This window comes from Thunnus thynnus, chromosome 9 (genome assembly GCF_963924715.1).
Source record: "Thunnus thynnus chromosome 9, fThuThy2.1, whole genome shotgun sequence".
Classification (NCBI taxonomy): Eukaryota; Metazoa; Chordata; class Actinopteri; order Scombriformes; family Scombridae; genus Thunnus; species Thunnus thynnus.
In genome coordinates, this window is record NC_089525.1 from 34,659,190 (window position 1) to 34,679,853 (window position 20,664).

General features: G+C 39.3%; 2 protein-coding genes across 2 annotated transcripts in view; both read left to right on the forward strand.

Annotated features, from left to right (window-relative positions):
* Positions 1 to 20,664, forward strand: part of LOC137188662 (NACHT, LRR and PYD domains-containing protein 3-like) — a 117,560-nt gene that overhangs the window by 63,392 nt on the left and 33,504 nt on the right. The window contains exon 11 of the mRNA XM_067598265.1: positions 14,630 to 14,803. Coding sequence (XP_067454366.1) covers positions 14,630 to 14,803 — 174 coding nt within the window. The remainder of the gene's footprint in view (positions 1 to 14,629; positions 14,804 to 20,664) is intronic.
* LOC137188663 (protein NLRC3-like) lies at positions 11,331 to 13,941 on the forward strand. The gene is made up of 3 exons (XM_067598271.1): positions 11,331 to 11,610; positions 11,771 to 11,999; positions 12,137 to 13,941. Exons 1-3 carry the CDS (start codon positions 11,608 to 11,610, stop codon positions 13,939 to 13,941), a joined length of 2,037 nt encoding a protein of 678 aa, XP_067454372.1. The 5' UTR covers positions 11,331 to 11,607.

Genomic DNA, 20,664 nt, shown 5'->3' on the forward strand with positions numbered 1-20,664 from the left:
TGACATTTAAATACCACTAAATATTTGACTTTGAAAACATTAAACATAAATCATCATGTTTCACTTTGTCAAATTCTCAATAGTCACTTTCAAACTTTATTTTCAGTATATATTTATTTTAAATCAATTCAGATCTAAAAATTCAAATCAAGTCACGTTAAAAAACATCAATCACATGATCAGGTCGGGAAAGCAAACGTCTGCTGTACATGAAGGTCATATAATAAATCTATTTTAAGGTCTGACGAGCAAAAAAAATCTGAATTTAAGAAAATAAAAAACACTCAAAATAAAGTTTTTGAAAGTGACGATTGAGTGAAATTCAAACTATATAAATTCAGAAAGATTGTTTTCAAAGTCAAATATTTCGGTGCAGTAACTTCAGTGGTATTTAAATTTCAACATTTATTATTCAGTTGATGATATAATTAAAATGATTATGGTAATAATTTGCTTCCATAAAGCAGCAGCTGATGTATCCTGCAGCTGCTGCCTCAGCAGAGATGAAGAACTCCACACTTCAGATCCTTTTACTTCTCAAACTTATAGTCTTCAACCCCAACCCACGCGGTGACATCATCAGTGACGTCATCAAAAGGCTTTCTACTGGAAACACGCTGAGGTGGAAAGTTCTGCTCTTCTGTTTTATCAGTATAAAGTAAAAAACCTGCAGTTACAATAATGAAATATTTATAGTAGACATCATAAAATCATGAAATAACATAAAAGTCTTTAAACATGAAACGTTTTCACTCGTATGAACAGATGTTACAAGAGATTTATCACCTGGAATAAAACAAAGTTTCTACTGGTTGTAATAAACTGAAATCACATTTGTGTTTCTGATGTTCGTCAGTTATTCGTCTCTGATGAGACGAGGCTGATTTAGTGGAATATAACAGCTGCAGTACAGCTGTGCATCACTGCAGCAAGGTGAGACGTTCAACCACCAGAGGGCAGCAAAGACCAGAGTTTCAGGGGTTGATAAGTTATTCTTTAATGTGAAACATGTTTCTCTTCTGATGATGTGATTTGATTCAACAGAACATCAAACACTTGAGTTCATTAAAGTCTCCTCCACTCAAACATGTTGTTCTTCTTCTTGACTGTCATGTTGTTCTTCTTCTCTGTTTCTCTGAGCTCACCTTAAACCTCAGTTTAACACCTGCAGGATTGATGACGTCACAACCAGTTTGGAGCCAATCGTGGTCCAGTATGCGACTTACACAAGTGTGATGTGGAAACTTGAAGCCTCCGGAGCACAAACACTGAGAATGGACTTTACAGTGAAGCAGTTCAACTCTGCAAACTAAACATATTTAAATATTTACACAGTCTGGATGTTTAATGAAGGATGAGATGTCATTTGAAGAATTTTTAACTAATAAATTAATCTTTTTTCATGGAAAACCGACATCAGACACACATTATTATTCCAAGCAGAGTATTTTTATATTCTTAAAACATGTGCGGAGGATCTTTAAAGTTCAGACAGTCTGTGACGACACAACTGACCTCAGTTAAAGTCCGTTTTGATTTTTTACATCGACTGTAAAACTTTTTGGGGTTTTTGTCAGAGCGACTCAAAAATGATCAGTTCTGATGGTGTTTATTGATCAGATTGATCGATTGGATTCATGTTCTACAGACACACTGTGAGATACATAATCAAAGTCTAAAAATACATCAAAGGAACTTTACAACATATCTGATATACTGTGTAAACTTTGTAAATGTGCAGCATATAAGATAGATGATGTGGTTCAGTCAAACTGCTGATGTGAGAGTGGAAGAACAAACTGGTTTTAATGGTTTTAATGGTGACACCCTGTAAAGAGACAGTTTGATTTCTGATGGTGAATTAAAAGATTTTGTTGTCATTGTGTTGTAAATATAAATATGTTTAATAAGTGATTCTCTTCACAGCAACACTGTCTCTGTATTTGAACACTGGTGGAGTTTATTGATCCACAGAGAGCTGCTGAGGCTCAGTGACACCACTGGATCTGATTATTTCAAACATCTTCATTTCTTTTTAAAGCCTAAATGTTCCTGTTTTCATGTTTTAAAGTGTGAATGAAGCAAACAGCTCCTCCTCTGACAGGATGTGATGCTGTGAGTGAACAGCAGGTGGCAGCAGACGCTCATGTTTCTGTTCCTCCAACACTTCAGTTTCACACAGTTTATATGTTCAGAGGTGGAAGAAATAAAACGCATCCTTTACTTTAGTAAAAGTAGTAAAACTACCATCAAATACTCCTTTACAAGTAAAAGTCCTGCATTCAACAATATACTGAAGCTCTGAGAAATAAAATGTAGTGAATCATGAAACAGTTGAGTGTTTCTCTCTGACATGTGGAGGAAAAGTAGAAGGTGTGTCCACCAGTCCTCCCATAACACAGTCTAACTGGTCCCAGTATGAATATAACAGTGGACAGACTGGTTTGATGATGGTGTGTGTATATTCAGTATCTATATGTTGTACATTATTCTATAAAGCTGTTTCTCTCCTGATTGTTCTGGAAACTTTCATGTACATGAAGGATGATATTAAAATATATTTTGCTTCCATAATCTGCTTTTCTCTTGTTTGTCTCTTTGTGAGTCAAATCAGTTTTATTTATATCACCCAATATCACAAATTAGCCTCAGGAGGCTTTACAGTCTGTACAGCAACACAACATCCTGTCCTTAGACCCTCGAATAAGGAAAAACTCCCTAAAAACATTTAATGGGGAAAAACAGGAGGAAACTTCAGGAAGAGCAACAGGACGGACAGACATACATTAGATGTTGTGTGAACAGAACAGAACCAGAAATACAAATTACAGAATACAGAATGGAACAGGATAACAAAATTATATTGGATTTATAATATATATGAAGAATGTGATATATGAAGAGGATGAAGAGCAGCTTCCAGGTGCCACCAGAGCAGAATAGGACCTGAACCACACGACCGTCATCACCATGGAGACCTGGCAGGAAGACAGACTACACATGCACACAGAGGAGACTCACATCACACCATCACATACACGAGAGAAGAGACAAGAAAATACATTATTCACACAGGAGAAAGAGGGATAAAAACATCATTCAGAGAAAGAGACACGCGGTGAGGCTGAACTCCTGCAGGATGGAGAACCAGATCCAAAACCTCAAGAAATGGCAGCGACAGCAGGGAAGCAGAGCAGGTCCAGGATGGGTTCTGGTCCAGCAAGAGATGGTTTAGAGACGTGGTGAGAGGACAGGAGGAGAGAAGAGAGAGGAGCTCACAGCTTGGACGTTCATGTGTTTGTGGAACAAACAGAAGAGATGCAATGATTATCAGGACAGTTACAATAATCAATAATCTGATCAGCAGGATGACACTTAGTAAATTCACTGAGACAGAAACCGACCTGCCGCACAGTACAAGCTCATGAAGGACTCAATTAAAGGAAACTAATTGAAGGTTAAGGCACAAAGATGAGTTTTAAGTTTAGTGAGGACCAACCTGACTTTCACACATTTTCTTCTTCTGTCCTCATTTCTTCTTCGTGCTGTTTGAAGGTTCAGACACTTTCTGAATAAAATTGACGTTTGCTCACTTTCACAGAAAGTAATTTTAATAAACTGTAAATGAGTTAAAATGTTTTAAAATAAGGAAATAACAGCAAACTACTCAGAACTCACATGATGGAACATTTAAAAACATCAGCACTAAATTATCTATAACTGTTGATATTTTATGATATAAAAACTTAAAAAAACAGCTTTTGATCTGTTAGTGAAACTGACATCCTGCAGTTTGTGTTTATACCACCAGAGACGCCACATCCTCTCTCTCTCTCTCTCTCTCTCTCTCCCTCTCTCTCTCTCTCTCTCTCTCTCCCTCTCTCTCTCTCTCTCTCTGTCTCTCTCTGGTATTTGCTTCTTTTTTTCTTTTGGGAGTTTACTCCCTCTTTCTGTTCTCGTCGTGTCGCAGCTTCTTTTCTCCGTCTAAAGGTATTTATTGTAACTTTATTCTGTTTGTATTGTGACAGTTTTCACTGTTTGACTCTTGAATGACTCTTTGTTCATCTTGTTAGTTTAGTTCCAGTAGAAACAGCAGAAATCTGTAGTTCAGAACTCTACTAACAGTCAACACAAATCAACACGGTGGAAGTTTTCCTCCATTTTAGGTTCACTGTTCAAAGTGTCCAATAACAGCTGACAGTACTGAGTCAGTGTTCACAGATCAATAACTTCCAACATTTGTCTTCTTTGTGGAGAAAAACAACAACCTGCTCTGTCTGTATTAGTGACAGCTTCAAGTTCAAATAACTTTATTTGTTGTTTACAAGAAGAAGAAACACAGAGAACACATGTGGGTCACATGCTGAGTAAAAATGGAGTTACAGTCCATAAAAAGTACAAACATAGAAGTAAAAACAGGTAAAAATATCTTAATCTACAACATACAGAGTGTGTGTGGCAGTAGTGGAGGAAGGGGTTAAATCTGTCCGGAGCTTTCAGACTCTGTGTGACGCTGATAGATGTGTGATGTAGCTCCTTTCCTCTGACTTTAATGAACAGCTGTGGCTGTCACACAGCAGCAGCATCCATACCTGTGTCTCCAGACTGGGAGACAGCGGTAACTTCATCAACTATTTAAACCTCCTGATGTGTGTTGAGATCTTACGATAGAATTATTAACTTAAATGCTTTTCTGTACAGAAAACAGGTGACCTGTTACACACAGATTCCAAGTTTATACAGTGAAATCATTGGGAGCAAAGCGGCCGTGCTCAGGATGAGTCCAGCACCATCAAAGCCCCCCCACCTTTACAGTCTCAGGTTGATGTTCTCACCAACATCTCTCTAAACTGTCCTCTGACTGCAACCAGCGAAAGGCTCATCTGAGTCTCCTTCAGTTATTACAGTTCACTCACAGCAAGAAGCGCAGTGAGGCTCTGCAGAGTGTTCTGCCCTGAGTTTGGCTAGAAGACTAAATCTATGTGATGAGGATTTATACAGTCTGTCAATGTTTGACTTTAGCTGTTCCAGGTTCTTTATTGCAAAGGTCAGCGCTGTGCTGGGATCATATTTCTTTAAAGTCACTTCTGGTTAAAGATGAATTCAGAGTTGAGACTGTTTGTGAAGCAACTGACATTTGAAATCTTCCTGCTGTGAGTTACATGTTTGTTCTTCCTACGTTTGGTTTCCTGGTTGAAGCTGCTGATTAATTTCACCTTCACTCATCAGCTTGATGAAAATGATTTTCAGCATCTAAAGGTAACGTAAGCAACAGGTTTCATCATGTTTGTGTCAGCGGGGGTTAAAATGATGTGACACCAGTAGAGATGGTGCTAGTAGTGATTTATTATGTTGCTTTGTTGAATACTGGTGGAAGGTTTGAAACCTCGTTAATCCTCTTTGACTCTAATTAGCTTTGCTAACAAGATGCTGTTTAGACAACAGAAACATCAGAGGAAACTCTGGAAAAGCTTCATTAGTCAAAATTCAGCCTGTTGACACACTAAGTGACCAGAAAAATAGAAACACCTGAATAATACAACAGTGATGCAATAAGTGTTAAGTTTTGTTGAGGTTCATTGGTTCTGTGGTTGCTGTTTAGGACTTAATTATTTTGAAAGATGTTTCCAATATTTAGTCGACCTCATTTTCATATATAAAGGAGAGAAACTACCTAAACAGCTCAATCGCCAGAATAAAACATTGGCATTGTACATTTCAGCAAACCACGGATACATTGAGTGTCTACTTTTCAATGTTGGCCATTACCTATCCATTGAATAATGATGTTTTATGATGTGAGAATGCTGTGGTTAAGGTCTGGTTAGGTTACTGCACAAAAACCACTTGGTTAGGGTTAGGGAAAGATCATGGTTTGGGTTAAAATAAAATAAAAAATAAAATAGAAACAGCTCCAAATGTCCCAACGTCTCGGGTTTTGTCGGCTGAAACAGGAAGCGGGCGTTGGTTTCGAGGTGGTCTCTTTGCTGATTTCCAACTTTCAACTTTCTTCCAAGAAACTTCCAAACCATCCACCGACCCCTCACCCTCCTAATAAGAAAACCAGCTCATATAGATCTCATGTTAACTACGTCACTTTAGAAACGTTAATATGCTACGTATTACACGTGTTGAAACGTATATATTCAACGTTTCTGTGGTTTGCAGAAAAATGCAAATGTTTTATTCTAGTGACCAGGCTGGTTCAGGACAGTTTTTATTTTCAAGGATTAAAGACAATTAAGTTCAAAATTGTGTGTTACTGTCTTTGTTGGGACTGTTGTGTGCGTCCATCAAATTGTGAATAATCTGAGTCATATATTAATGTAGTTACATGTATATTCATCCTTTCCTAAGATAATTATTTTGATTTTATATATTAATTGTAATTAATTATAATGATATTATAATTGTTTTGCTGGCTGCTACTGCTGGTCGTGCTAATTAGGATCAATCAGATCAAATGAGTGTCAGCAGCTTCCTGTGCTGAGCCTTTACTAAATATTACTGCATTCATCCTGCATTTTTCCATCATTTCTCAGTTGAAATCTTGTTGTATTGTTGAGTTAACATTTAATCAAGAATCAGACTAGTAGTTTCCACCAGTTAATGTGTGAATATCTGTTAATCATTAACCTGATATAATGATCAGGTTTAATGGTCATGTAAGGACACACAGACACACCTGTATCATACAACCTGTTGACTCACCTTTAACGTTATAAAGTATTTTCATCTGGAACTTTTGGACTATTTATGATCTGATCACGTCAGAGGTGGTCTGTGATTTCCAGGAAGCCAAGTGTGTGAGAGAAGCTGCTGTTCTTTTTCTTTTAACTGTTCTTTTGTCCTCACTAAGTGTTTAGTTACACAACACACTTCCAGTAAAGGTTGAAGACAGCAGTTTGCCTTTGGAGCTTTAATGGAGGAAAAATGTGAAAACAGTATCGAACAAATCCAATAATATTATAAATCAGAAAAAGATGAGATACAATAAACAAGAGTGAGAACAAAGGTGTTTGTCAGACAGCTCGTATGCTGCTAGCTTGGAAAGCATCTATGATGTAAAGAGAATCTACAGATGATGCAGCAACAAGAACATTTAGAGGGAGAATAAAAGATGCCTGTCAGTGTTTGCTCTGCTCAGTTTGAATGAAATGCTGGATGTTAGCATGTCAGTTAAACTAGCTGCTATAGAACTGTGTCAGCGTGGGTCGCTGCTAACACACAACACCCAACTGAGACCATGTGCTGGCTGAAGAATAGTGACATCACAAACCTCACAAATGACCTTCAATCTGCTTGTTTCAACAACTGTTGTATTTGACTGTAGTTGAGTTTCCTCCATCACTGCATGTATTTCACAGTATCAGAGACAATAATGCAGGTCTTAATGAATGTTACCCCTGTGCCACACATTGTTCCACGTCTGCACTATTTTAACACTAATTCCAACAGTCAACCTTTCACTGTCTGTTGTTACTCTGAAAAATTACCTGCATATAACATGTAATATGTGCATCAATAATAATAAATGAGACTCAAATAAATACACAGCTGACACTTAAAGGCTCAATGTATGATGCTGCTGCTTTTCATAAATTAATTAAATAGATTATTAATAATATGCTGTTTAGTTGTGTTTAATGTTGACCAGTAAAAGTAAACCATGTTTTAATAGATGTTCTGACGTGAATTTATTGTTCATCAAAGTAAAATGTGCTGCAGTTATATAGGAACACTGTCACTAGCTAGCAAGTCAACAACAGCTCACCAACCTGACAGATACACATTTTATCAGCTTTCAGCATGTCACTAACTGCACTTAAACACAGTCATGTGATTATGTTCTGACAGTTTGACATAAAATGAACTCAAACGGTTTCAAACAGTCTTGAGTTTGTTTGTGTAAAACATTTTATTCATTGTCAGAGAAGTTTAGTGTCAGTATGAAGGGTCGCCCCATTCAGTCACCTTTAAACTGGTGCATGTTTTAATAACCAGTATCATGCTGGTAGTGAGGGAGACTTTGTTTCACAGGTGGTATGGTTAGTGATTAACAGGTAATAAAAAGTCATAAATAATATCCTCTGAAATCTTTCTAAACTATATCACAGACAAACTGTTGAAAACATCTTTTCATTGATGATATTCAGTATTTTAACCAAGCTAAGAGCTGCAGCAATAGAAACTAAAGTTTATGTTGCGCCAAACTTTCATTCAGTATCTTTATACTATATTAATATAAAATCAATGTCACATCATTGAGTCAGACAGTTTGTACTCTCTTATTCTGCCTGTTTTAATCTTTACTGTAGATGATGTTGGTAATGTGCAACATCAATGTTCAATGCTCCATAAATTTAACCATTAATCATGGAAACGTCTGTCCTTCAATCCTTACAATCTGTAAAAGTCTAAATTCAAAGTAAATAAATGAAGTGTCATTCAGTACAATCTCTAATTAAAACAGCAAGAAGTACAAATGACTCCATAGAAAACCAGAGTCCTCAGACTGATGATGAAGGACTGATGAAGGAGAATCAGCAGCAGTTTCTCTCTCTGTGTTTCCTCTGCAGGTGAAGCTACAAAGACTCTGTGACTGGATGTGGATCTGAATTCACCTGGTGAGTATTTTTATTTCTTCTGCCACACAGCTGACTCCACCAGCAGCTCATCTCCATTAAATGTGCTCTATAGTGGTAAATGAAAAGCCAACAAAGAACTGGAACCCTCTGAAAGTAAAACATTAAACATTAAACCTCAGTGGAAATGAAGAATAATGTCTTACTTTGATGCCATCTGGTGGTTGAATCAAGAATGACGCCGTTGTAACTGCAGTGCTGGTGTGATGTGCAGCTTGTTGTAATGAATGAGCTTGTTGTTGTGTTTGTGTGAAGGTGTTTCTCTGCTATGGATCAGTGTGAGGACAGAGAGGGGGGAATCCCTCCCTCTAAAAGCTCTCTGTGTGGGGAACATGACAGCCAGACCAAAGCTCAGAGGTGAGATGAGGATCTCTAACTGTCCATCACTGTTCTCCACTCACATCACTCCACCATCATTATTCACACTCAAAGCTCTGTGTGTGTTGTGTTGAAGAACAAAGAAGAAGCACAGACCAGACTCTGCTGGACCTGGACCTGGACATGGACCTGGACCTGGACCTGAACCTGGACCTGGACCTGGACACAGCTGTGTTTCCATGAAGAGTGACTGGTCCATGGATAAAGGAATATATTTTAAATCTGGACAACCTGCTGATGGAAGGTCAGAATGTAAAGCTGCAAAGACTGAACAGACTTTTCATTTCTATCCAACATGCACATTTATCAGAGCTGTTGTTGTTTCAGGATCCAACAGCAGAGACCAGACTCTCCTGGACCTGAACCCAGCAGTGTGTCCATGAAGAGTGGCCGTTCAAATGAATGTTTAATTCATTTTAAAGAAGGACGTCCATCTACTGATCAGATGTAAGCTGTAACTGACAGTAAAAGTCAGGTTATGCTAGAAAAGAACTGGTTTGTACGACATGTTGTCCGATCACGGCAGTGAAAAGCCAGCCGTCATAGAGAGGGAGGAGACGTGATAATCATTTAAATATGGAGATAACAGATCACATGTTCAGACAGTCTCTCCTGGAAGACATTCATGGTGTTGAACTCAGTTGTTCATATGATAAGTGACATGATATGATTTATTTATAAATTACAGACATAAAAAAACATGTTAAAGTGAAAACACTCATTTCCAACATAAACCACCAAAAATTAAATAAAATAATAAACATCCACATCGTAAAAAAGTACAACAAGGGCGATTTGATGGCTGACGTAAAAATGGAATTGCAGATTTCAGTATAAACCTGTGACCATGTTCCATAAATAAGTCCTGACCTGACTTCTATAAGCTCCTCTCATTTTTAACAGCTGGATGTGTAACAGGAGGCTGTTCCACAACACGGCAGCAGCTTAAAAAAGGAACTTCTGGCTACATTATTCACTGGAGAGACTTTATATGAACACACACTGGCCCTGGTGTTATAGCCATGCTGAGAATGTTCCATTGTTATCTGTGAAGTATTGAGGAGCAAACCCATTGATAATGTTGAACATATGATGCAGCTTCTGTTGTTCTACTCTGAGCTGTACTGGCAGCAGTCCTACACTTCTGAATTCATCACCAACATGAGTTAAAGAGGATACATCTAATAAATACTGAATAATATTATTTTTGCATCACCTGCAGTTTGTTCCTAAATTTAAATGTCAAACCACTGAACCTATCAGAACAGGCAGAACACGCTGTACCAATGAGGACATGACAAGTTTCTTAACAGAAAAGTTAAAAAGAGCCTTAGTCTGTAAAACAGGAACTTAAGTTTGCTGCCACTCTTAGATAATATTTTATCAACAACAGATTCACAGGACAGTGACTGGCCCAATATTATTCCTAAGTATTAGACATAATATAATAAAATTTCAGTTCCATTACAAAAGATTTTCAATGTATTTGTTCTTGACGTCTTTGTTCCATACAGGATTGACTCGGTTTTACCCAAATGTATTGAAAGCTTGTTATCTATGAGCCACTCTCTCACACTTTCTGATAAATTACTAAGAGTTGTGAATTTCACTGACATCATTCCCAGATAGCAGTAATGCAGAATCATCAGCATACAGCAGCAGCATGCATGTCACAGCAGCTGTCGTATCATTTATATACATAAGAAATAAGAGGCCTTAAAATAGAACCATGCAGCACCACACATGTAATATCCTGAGGTTCTGATAGAACCACTTCAACATCACAGACTTGAGTTCTTCCTGTAATGTAAGAAATAAACCATTTTACAGCAGTATGTCCAAACACCATGCACTGTAACTTTGACAACAGTACAGAATGATTCACAGTCAACGGCTTTCTACAAGTCAGCATAATTTCCTTCATCAAGGTTTTGACTAATAAAATCAAACAAATGAATGAGACAGGTGTCAGTAGAGTCTGCTGCTGTAAAACCAGACTGAAGCTCATACAACAAACTGTGTCTGACTAAATACTCCTCAACCTGCTCAAACACAAGACATTCAAAAACCTCAGACATGACACCTGCCTACTTTCTCATTTACACACACTTGAATGTCATTTTCATACTGGGAGCTGCCCAGTTCAACCCGTCTCATACAAGCAGACACTGAGCACTTCCACTGGAGCAGCTGGAGGTTATAGCTGCCTTGCTCCAGGGCACTTCAGCGGTGTACAGTGAGGGAGGGAGAGCTGTATGGAGGGTTGTTCAGAGCTGTTGGGACTAAACCAAACTGATGACTGATGAAGCAAAACACTGAGCTGAAAGCTACAAACAGACTGAGCAGTTGATTCTCAGTGGGATCAGCAGGACTAGTAAAGCTTTACCACTACAGGGAGTCATCTGATTCTCTGTTCACATCCAAATATCACTTGATGGACCTTTAGCTTGTGTTTGTCTCTGTGTGGACAGACATAATGTGAGCTCATTCTTCATGATTCCTCCACAGAGTGGACCAGGAGAGCTCAGAGGTTCCCAGTGGTCAGTCTGCCCAGCAGCATCAACCACACCTGGACTCCATATTTATGGTCTGTACATGTACAACAACTAATTTTACATCTATTCTGTTCACAACCATCTCCATGCTGCACTTTGTAGACCAGTGGATTGTCCACTGTCCTACATGGATCTGATGTTTGCTTCATGATTTCAGTTTGATTGTGTCATTCATATAGTATTCTGTTCCAGCACCTGGAGGAGAACATCGTCATTTTTGTGAAGAACGAGCTGAAGAAGATGCAGAAGGTTCTGAGTTCAGATTACCCAGAATGCTTAGAGAGTCAGAGGGAGGGTGAGGAGGTGTTGGACAGTGAGGAGGAAGAGCAGAGGAGGAGCAGCAGAGAGGCATTTCATAAGATCACACTGCACTTCCTGAGGAGAATGAAGCAGGAGGAGCTGGCTGACCGTCTGCAGAACAGTAAGAGGATTTATATAAAAATTTAACATGCTGACTAAATGAGATATTAACGATGGAGGAAAATATTTTTACAGTCTTTTGAAATATTTACTAATACTAATTTATTCATTGACTCTGTTTCCTGTTTGTTCATACAGAATCTCCTGATATGTTTAATCATAAACTCAAGTCTAACCTGAAGAAGAAGTTCCAGTGTGTGTTTGAGGGGATCGCTAAAGCAGGAAACCCAACCTCTCTGAATCAGATCTACACAGAGCTCTACATCACAGAGGGAGGGACTGCAGATGTCAATGATGAACATGAGGTCATACAGATTGAAACAACATCCAGGAAAACAGACAGACCAGAAACAACCATTAGACAAGAAGACATCTTTAAAGCCTTACCTGGGAGAGATGAACCAATCAGAACAGTGATGTCAAAGGGAGTGGCTGGCATTGGGAAAACAGTCTTAACACAGAAGTTCACTCTGGACTGGGCTGAAGACAAAGCCAACCAGGACATACACTTCACATTTCCATTCACTTTCAGAGAGCTGAATGTGCTGAAAGAGAAAAAGTACAGCTTGGTAGAACTTGTTCATCACTTCTTTACTGAAACCAAAGAAGCAGGAATCTGCAGATTTGAAGAGTTCCAGGTTGTGTTCATCTTTGACGGTCTGGATGAGTGTCGACTTCCTCTGGACTTCCACAACAATGAGATCCTGACTGATGTCACAGTGTCCACCTCAGTAGATGTGCTGCTGACAAACCTCATCAGGGGGAAACTGCTTCCCTCTGCTCGCCTCTGGATAACCACACGGCCTGCAGCAGCCAATCAGATCCCTCCTGAGTGTGTCGGCATGGTGACAGAGGTCAGAGGGTTCACTGACCCACAGAAGGAGGAGTACTTCAAGAAGAAATTCAGAGATGAGGAGAGGGCCAGCAGCATTGTCTCCTACATCAAGAGATCACGAAGCCTCCACATCATGTGCCACATGCCAGTCTTCTGCTGGATCACTGCTACAGTTCTGGAGGATGTGTTGAAAAACAGAGGGGGAGGAGAGCTGCCCAAGACCCTGACTGAGATGTACATCCACTTCCTGGTGGTTCAGTCCAAACTGAAGAAGGTCAAGTACGATGGAGGACGTGAGACAGATCCACAGTGGAGTCCAAAGAGCAGGGAGATGATTGAGTCTCTGGGAAAACTGGCTTTTGAGCAGCTGCAGAAAGGCAACCTGATCTTCTATGAATCAGACCTGACAGAGTGTGGCATCGATATTAAAGCAGCCTCAGTGTACTCAGGAATGTTCACACAGGTCTTTAAAGAGGAGAGAGGGCTGTACCAGGATACGGTGTTCTGCTTCATCCATCTGAGTGTTCAGGAGTTTCTGGCTGCTCTTCATGTCCATCTGACATTCATCAAGTCTGGAGTCAATCTGCTGTTAAAAAAACAAACAACATCCCAGAAGTGTGAAACAAGAAAAGACAAATCTGCAGAGACACACTTCTACCAGAGTGCTGTGGACGAGGCCTTGCAGAGTCCAAATGGACACCTGGACTTGTTCCTCCGCTTCCTCCTGGGTTTTTCATTGCAGAACAATCAGAATATCCTCCAAGGTCTGCTGACACAGACAGGAAGTAACTCACAGACCAATCAGGAAACAGTTGAGTACATCAAGATGAAGATCAGTGAGAATCTGTCTACAGAGAGAAGCATCAATCTGTTCCACTGTCTGAATGAACTAAATGATCGTTCTCTAGTGGAGGAGATCCAACAGTATCTGAGTTCAGGAAGTCTCTCCACAGATAAACTGTCTCCTGCTCAGTGGTCAGCTCTGGCCTTCATCTTACTGTCATCAGAAAAAGATCTGGATGTGTTTGACCTGAAGAAATACACTGCTTCAGAGGATGCTCTTCTGAGGCTGATGCCAGTGGTGAAAGCCTCCAACAAAGCTCTGTAAGTACACAGACAGTTATTTATTGATTCATTTATTGAAAAGATATTCAAAGAGGAGAGAAATATAAATGTTTCATTAAATATTTTTTCCAATTGTTTATTGTTGTCTCTTCAGACTGAGTGGCTGTAACCTTTCAGAGAGAGGCTGTGCAGCTCTGTCCTCAGTTCTCAGCTCCCAGTCCTGTAGTCTGAGAGAGCTTGACTTGAGTAACAACAACTTTCAGGGTTCAGGAGTGAAGCTACTATCTGCTGGATTGGCGAGTCCACACTGTACACTGGAAACTCTCAGGTCAGATCATGTTTGTCTCAACTGATAACTATAAATACCATACAGTTTATTCAACGTCTCTCATGTCAGTATTTCTGAATCTCCTCTTCATCAAGATTTTAAATATTACTGTGTAGAAAATCTGACATATGTTTCTCTACTTCAGCTTCATGTACTGTCCAGCACAAACATAACATCTTTGATTAACATGAAGAAGCTTGTCATGTTTTGATACCATGTGATTTATGTTACTGAATTACTTTTTATCCTGATTAATTGATTATTAACTGTCACATCTCTGGCTGGTTTAAAACAGATCACCAAAGATCATAGCCAGTTCTTTGAAGAGATTACATATCATCAGAGTTTAGACCTATTTCAACACAAATGTTATTTGTCTTCTTGTTTATTATTGTCTCTTCAGACTGACTGACTGTAACCTCTCAGAGAGAAGCTGTGCAGCTCTGTCCTCAGTTCTCAGCTCCCAGTCTTGTAGTCTGAGAGAGCTTGACTTGAGTAACAACAACTTTCAGGATTCAGGAGTGAAGCTACTGTCTGCCGGACTGGAGAGTCCACACTGTACACTGGAAACTCTCAGGTCAGGATTTAACTGTTCAACTGATCACCATTTAAACTGTAATTTATATGAAGAGATAAAAACCTGGGCTTTTCTCTATTCAAGTTATTTTCAGACCAGTTATGTGTTTATAGTTTGTGAATAACTTTCTTTTTATATATTTTTATTAGTTTTGTTCTGTCTCTGCTGTTGCTGTTGAAATACCAGAGAGGAGTTTTAAGATCCAAAAACTGAATGAAGAACTGTGTAACTGGCCTAAAGTAAAACACATAGAGACAGTTATTCAGTGAACAGACTTTTAATAGTTATAGTTTCTTTTAATTTCAGAACATTATCTGTGCTGGAATGATAGTGATTTTTACTCACCATGGTGATATAACAGTGCATCCTAGCTGTGGTTAACCACCAATTAATTCATGTTTTGTTTCAAACAAACTTAAAACTCTTGATGATTCCTGAAACCGAATAGAGTCAGAAATATTTCCTTACTGTTTTTCCACAACATTCAGTCCTTATATGCCATATTAGTTGGGATTGTCCTGTATTCAACTGTGAGCATCTGTCACCTGCAGCTCTTCATCTAGTCAGCTCACTGTGGTTGTTTCTTCTTTTACTATTCTTTTATTTAAACCTATTTTTATGCAGTGACAAGGTAGCAGTCCCTAACATCATGTTCACTAAGGTTACAGGAAGCTGGAACAACTTCACAATAAAAGTGTTACAGTGGTTAGCCATTTGAATCGAAAAGTAGTGACTGAAAGTGTTAAGTTTAACTCTAAAGATCACAGAAACACATTGGTGATGACAGTAATAAACACATGATCTCAGATCATGTGACGTGTGTCATTTTGTGTCTGCAGTCTGTCAGGATGTCTGATCACAGAGGAAGGCTGTGCTTCTCTGGCCTCAGCTCTGAGCTCCAACCCCTCCCATCTGACAGAGCTTGACTTGAGCTACAATCATCCAGGAGCTTCAGGAGAGAAGCTGCTGTCTGCTGGACTGGAGGATCCACACTGGAGACTGGACACTCTCAGGTATGGACAGACAGGTGGACAGGTTTGTCAGTGTGAATCAGTTTAAACAGTCCTGGCATCTGTCCAGACTACAAACTGCTGAGTCTGAAAAGAAAGAGGGAAATGCTTTAGATTACAGCCCGCAACGTACAGTGTAATTACTCCGTAGCTAGGTGTAATCTTTTGTACTAACGATGTACCAGTACAGTAGCTACCAATATATATTTATCACTGGTGGCTGGTGACTCAAAAAATGCAGAGGACAGGAGGAAAATCAACATGGAATCTTACAACAAACTGCATCATACTATATCATTGCCCCCCACCCAATGAAATCAGGGGGGTGGGGGGCAATTTTATATGGCAATAAAACAATTTGCTTTCAAAAAGAAAAACCCCTGAGTTGTGAAAAGGATGCTTCTTTAAAGACATTTAGCATATACATATTGTTTCTAAACAAAGAAGTGCTCATTTTAGCCATGGAGTGGTTCTGAATGTGTCATTTTACCCACAAAGTGAAATTCAAATTTATAGTATTGTTCTATTGTGACAAGAGATTTATGTTCTCATCAAAAACAGACAACATATCACATGATTTACACGTGTTTCCTATGTATTTTCTTAGTATACAGAAATATATAAAGTACCACAAAGCTTATAATGTGATGCAGGAACAGATCAGTGCTGAATACTAGAGAGAATGAACACTAAAAACATTCACAGATCTAAAAGTGTAGGTTCGCATCAGAAATTATTAATGCATGTATCAAATACATGACTTACACACTCTTATTGATATGCAGGACATACAAAACATAATCTACAAAGCTGACATGTCAACACTTGTTATTCTAGTTACTTTAAGCTTATTACTCAATATACGACTCAGCTTAAAAATCAACTGAAGAAATTTTCATAAGCAAGCAGCCACACCTCCTGCACACTCATTCACTAATCACACAACATCAACAGGTGACTGAACATTCACTCAATTAAAGACAGGATCAATTCCAAATGAATTAATGAGTCTAGACAGCTCACTGTAACTTCAACAAGCAAACTACCTACAGCACATTATATGATCTCTGCTGCATTCTTGTTGTTCTTGAATTACCAGGTACCTGTTCTATTATTACAGAGTATGTGCGACGTACTGAGCAATAATCTGGAAATTTGGGAAGAATTTAGAGAGAATTAATACTCGTTATTATTTAACTACTAGGTACCTGTTATGTTATTACAGGGTACAGTATGACCATAAAACTGAACAAAAATATGGACATTCAGGGAAGATGGAGTGATGACTTCTTCAGCACTTAATAAATCTGATGTGATTTTATTTCAAAATTACCTTATTACCAATAAAACAGCCAAAACACATTGCTCCTTTTTCATTTTGGGATACTTAAAATAACTACAGGGTGAATTTGTGGGTTTAGGTCCAGGGGATAGTGTATTTTCATGGATGCTGTCGGCCTCTGAAGACCGTCTCAGCTGTCATTCACCTCACCAGCAAACTTCATCACTTGACGCTCGTTTATGGCATCTTGGCTCCGCCTACCATTGGCGGACAGAATTCATCCACCAAAGATGTCACTCACTTGTGTGTAAACACATGTTGAAGTCATTAAAATGTTGAAAGTTTTCTCCCTGTCAGTTGTTTTCGTCCAGCATTTGGAGTCCTCAAGGTGCAAGCTTATCCTTTCTTCAGCTCTGTGCATGGTCTCCTTTCATCCCACAAAATAAATATATAACTACAGCTAATATAAATATGGCTAAAGATAAAACATGAGGTATGAATCAGAACGCATATGTATGGTTCATATACTCTTCTGATTGCAAACTGTGTAGTTAATTTAGTTTGTTCTGCCATGTTCTGAGGCAAGTAAAGCTGTTTTCACATTGTCTTCTGTAGTTACAGAGTAAGTTATGTTGGTTGTTCCCCCCTTGTTACATTTAGTTACAGGGTAATTACAGGGTGTGCAGGCTGTCATCTAAAGCACTGATAGTTCCCCCCTTGTTACATGTAATAACAGGGTAAGTACAGGGTATGCAGCAGGGCCGGACTGGGAAAATCATTCAGGCTGGGAAATAAAGCGTGAAATATAGCCCCAGTCAAGTCACTTTTTAAGTGGGGGGTCTGAGGGTCCCCACTAGGAAAATATTATTTACAAAGACTTGATTTCCTGCATTCTGGTGAATTTTAGTGCATGTGAATAACAAACTAATGAGCCAACAACTGGTTAGTACAATGTATTGTTGAACCTCAAATAAAACATTTTCTAATATCATTAGGCAGAACCAATAAAGAAGACGGTTATATCTTCAAATCTGGTTAAATTCTGGTGTTATATACTCTGATACAGACAGTAGATGGCGGTGTGGCTTTCAGTCTGTCTGGAAAACCAACGAAGGAGAGGAGTGATGTTTAACGTTGTGGGCTCAGACTGACCACAACTTTCTCTGCTAAACAGCTCAGAAGAAAATACACAGCAGTGTTTCACATTAACTGACTGGACAGTGCTGGTCTGTAAACTCACAGCCCCCCCACCAGCACTCTTGGAACCGATCCATATTAAACGTGAACCTTGTAATCGTGACCGCTACACGGCTAATGTAAAACAAAGAGCTTATGCCTGCGGTAAATTACATTCACTAAAGTGTTTGTTTTTACCACCGACAGGTTCAGATTGTTGTTATAAGTGTGTGACAACATTATGAAGGATTCATATAGAGACAGAGCTGCTGTTAAAGGGTCAGATTGTTTCTGTTAAACCAGAGAAAGTTTAACCAGACTCCACTGAACATGTTCAATTATCTGCAAAGACAAGACTAATTTGACCTGCACTATCTAGGCAATGTGCAAGTGCAAACTTGTCCATTAATACTAATTTCACAACCTAGAAAAGCGAGACCCTATATTACATTGTAAATGACGTCCAGCTAGCATGTGTGACAAGCTAACCTAACTTATCACCTTACCTTCTCATGGAAGTTAGCTAAATAATGAAAGCACCGTTGTCTTTTCTGGCGACTGCTGTATATTAACATGTACTTCACTAGATTAGAGCATTCATAACATGATGTCAGTGAACTAAACTAATATAACCTTGGCTAGCATGTATAAGCCCGAGAAAATAACTTAGCATAGCAAGAGCTCTGCTCACCTCAATGTGTTTCTTTAGATTTGAAGGTGAATTTTTGAAAGCCAGTAGTTCTTTTCTTTGAGGCAGACAGTTGATTCCTGGAGCTTATATATTTAAACATTTCCTTCAAATAGGGCCAAGGGTGGCTGGACTCAAGGGGCTCAGTCTCTGGGTCCATATTGAATGTTCAAATCACAACTGCTGCTTCCAAATGCGCGCTCTGCTGTCATTGGGGCCGGGATAGCAGCACCTGATTGGTTTAAAGCTCCGAGGCATTTTGATGACTGATCAATCATAAAATGTAATGAGGTGCATTTTAGAAATGTACTGGAATAGAAAGTACAGATAATAGCTGCAAAATGTAATGGAGTAAAAGTCAAAAGTATGCTCTATATTTTTTACTTAAGTAAAGTACAGATACGTGAAAAATGTACTTAAGTACATAAACGAAGTATTTGTACTGCGTTACATTCCAGCACTGTCCACGGGAGATATCAGCGTTTATCCTCTGGATGGTGTCAGGATGGAAGTCTCTTCATGGGAGGATGGTGGAGATAATGATCTTGGAAGAGGGGAAGGTCTGTGTAGCTCTCTGTGCTACTCTCTTCATAGACTCTGCTACCCTCCCCTGCTGTAGTCTCAGGTCATTACTACCTGTGTGGATGATAATGTGGCTAGGTTGACCCAAGGTGGACTCAGTGAGCAGCTGGAGGGCGTTATCAGTCCTGGAGCACCAGAATTTATTAACTTTGTGAGCAGGAAAAAGCTGGTCCTCTTTAACACGTTTCCCATTTGAGTCTATTAGGACCACAATGTCAGCATCACTGGTTATCTTTACCTCTCCAGATGTTTTGCTAGGCCTGCTGGTAGTGGCCTCCCTTTGTGAGTCTGTGGTAGAGAGGGTGGGGGTGGGCGTTACTGCAGGTCATTGTGATGACCTGGTGTCAGTCGGGGTGGAGGTGGAGGTAGAGGGCTGTGGTTCAGAGTGAGGGGAGCTGTTGGTGGTGATGGAGGGTTCTCGTTGGTTTGCTCTGAGACTCTGCAGCTGCTCCTTCAGGCTGAGGATGGTTTGCTCTCTCAGGAGCAGTTCCTCTCTCATAGCAGTGAGTTTTCTCCCTGTAGCCTGTCTGTCCTGCTGCAGCTCCTGGACCTCTCCTCTCAGCTCCTGCAGGGAGGTCTTCAACTCATTCCTCATCTGGCTGTATTGGTCTTTGAGCTGCTGTGTGGACTCAGTGGATGTCTGGTTGGAGAGCAGCAGCCCCTTCAGTTCCACGAGCTCTACTTCCTGCAGGGACAAACACTCTCTCTGTCTCTCTCTCTTCCTCTGTATATGTGTACAGACCTGCTAGAAGCCACTTTGTTGTTAAAAGTGTTTTGTGGATCCAGAACATGTTAAAAACACATCAGTATCAAGGTCAAGTACTGTAGTTTTCCTGGTATGTAGCCTGTCTATTGAAGTAGTTGGTGCCCCTCCAGTTTTTTACATATAAAAATGCTGCTGAACGTTGCTGAAGCATATTTACACAAACTATACAATCATAGCAAACACATAAATAAATAAACAATAACAATACAAGAGAGCATGGAGAACAATAGGGGCTATGGAAGGTAGGTAAGAGTAACATAAGATATAAACATACAATAAATGAATTATTAATGAATAAACATGAATTATTATCCATGTGGGTCTAACAGAGCTGTGGAGCTCATGGCAGCTGCTACA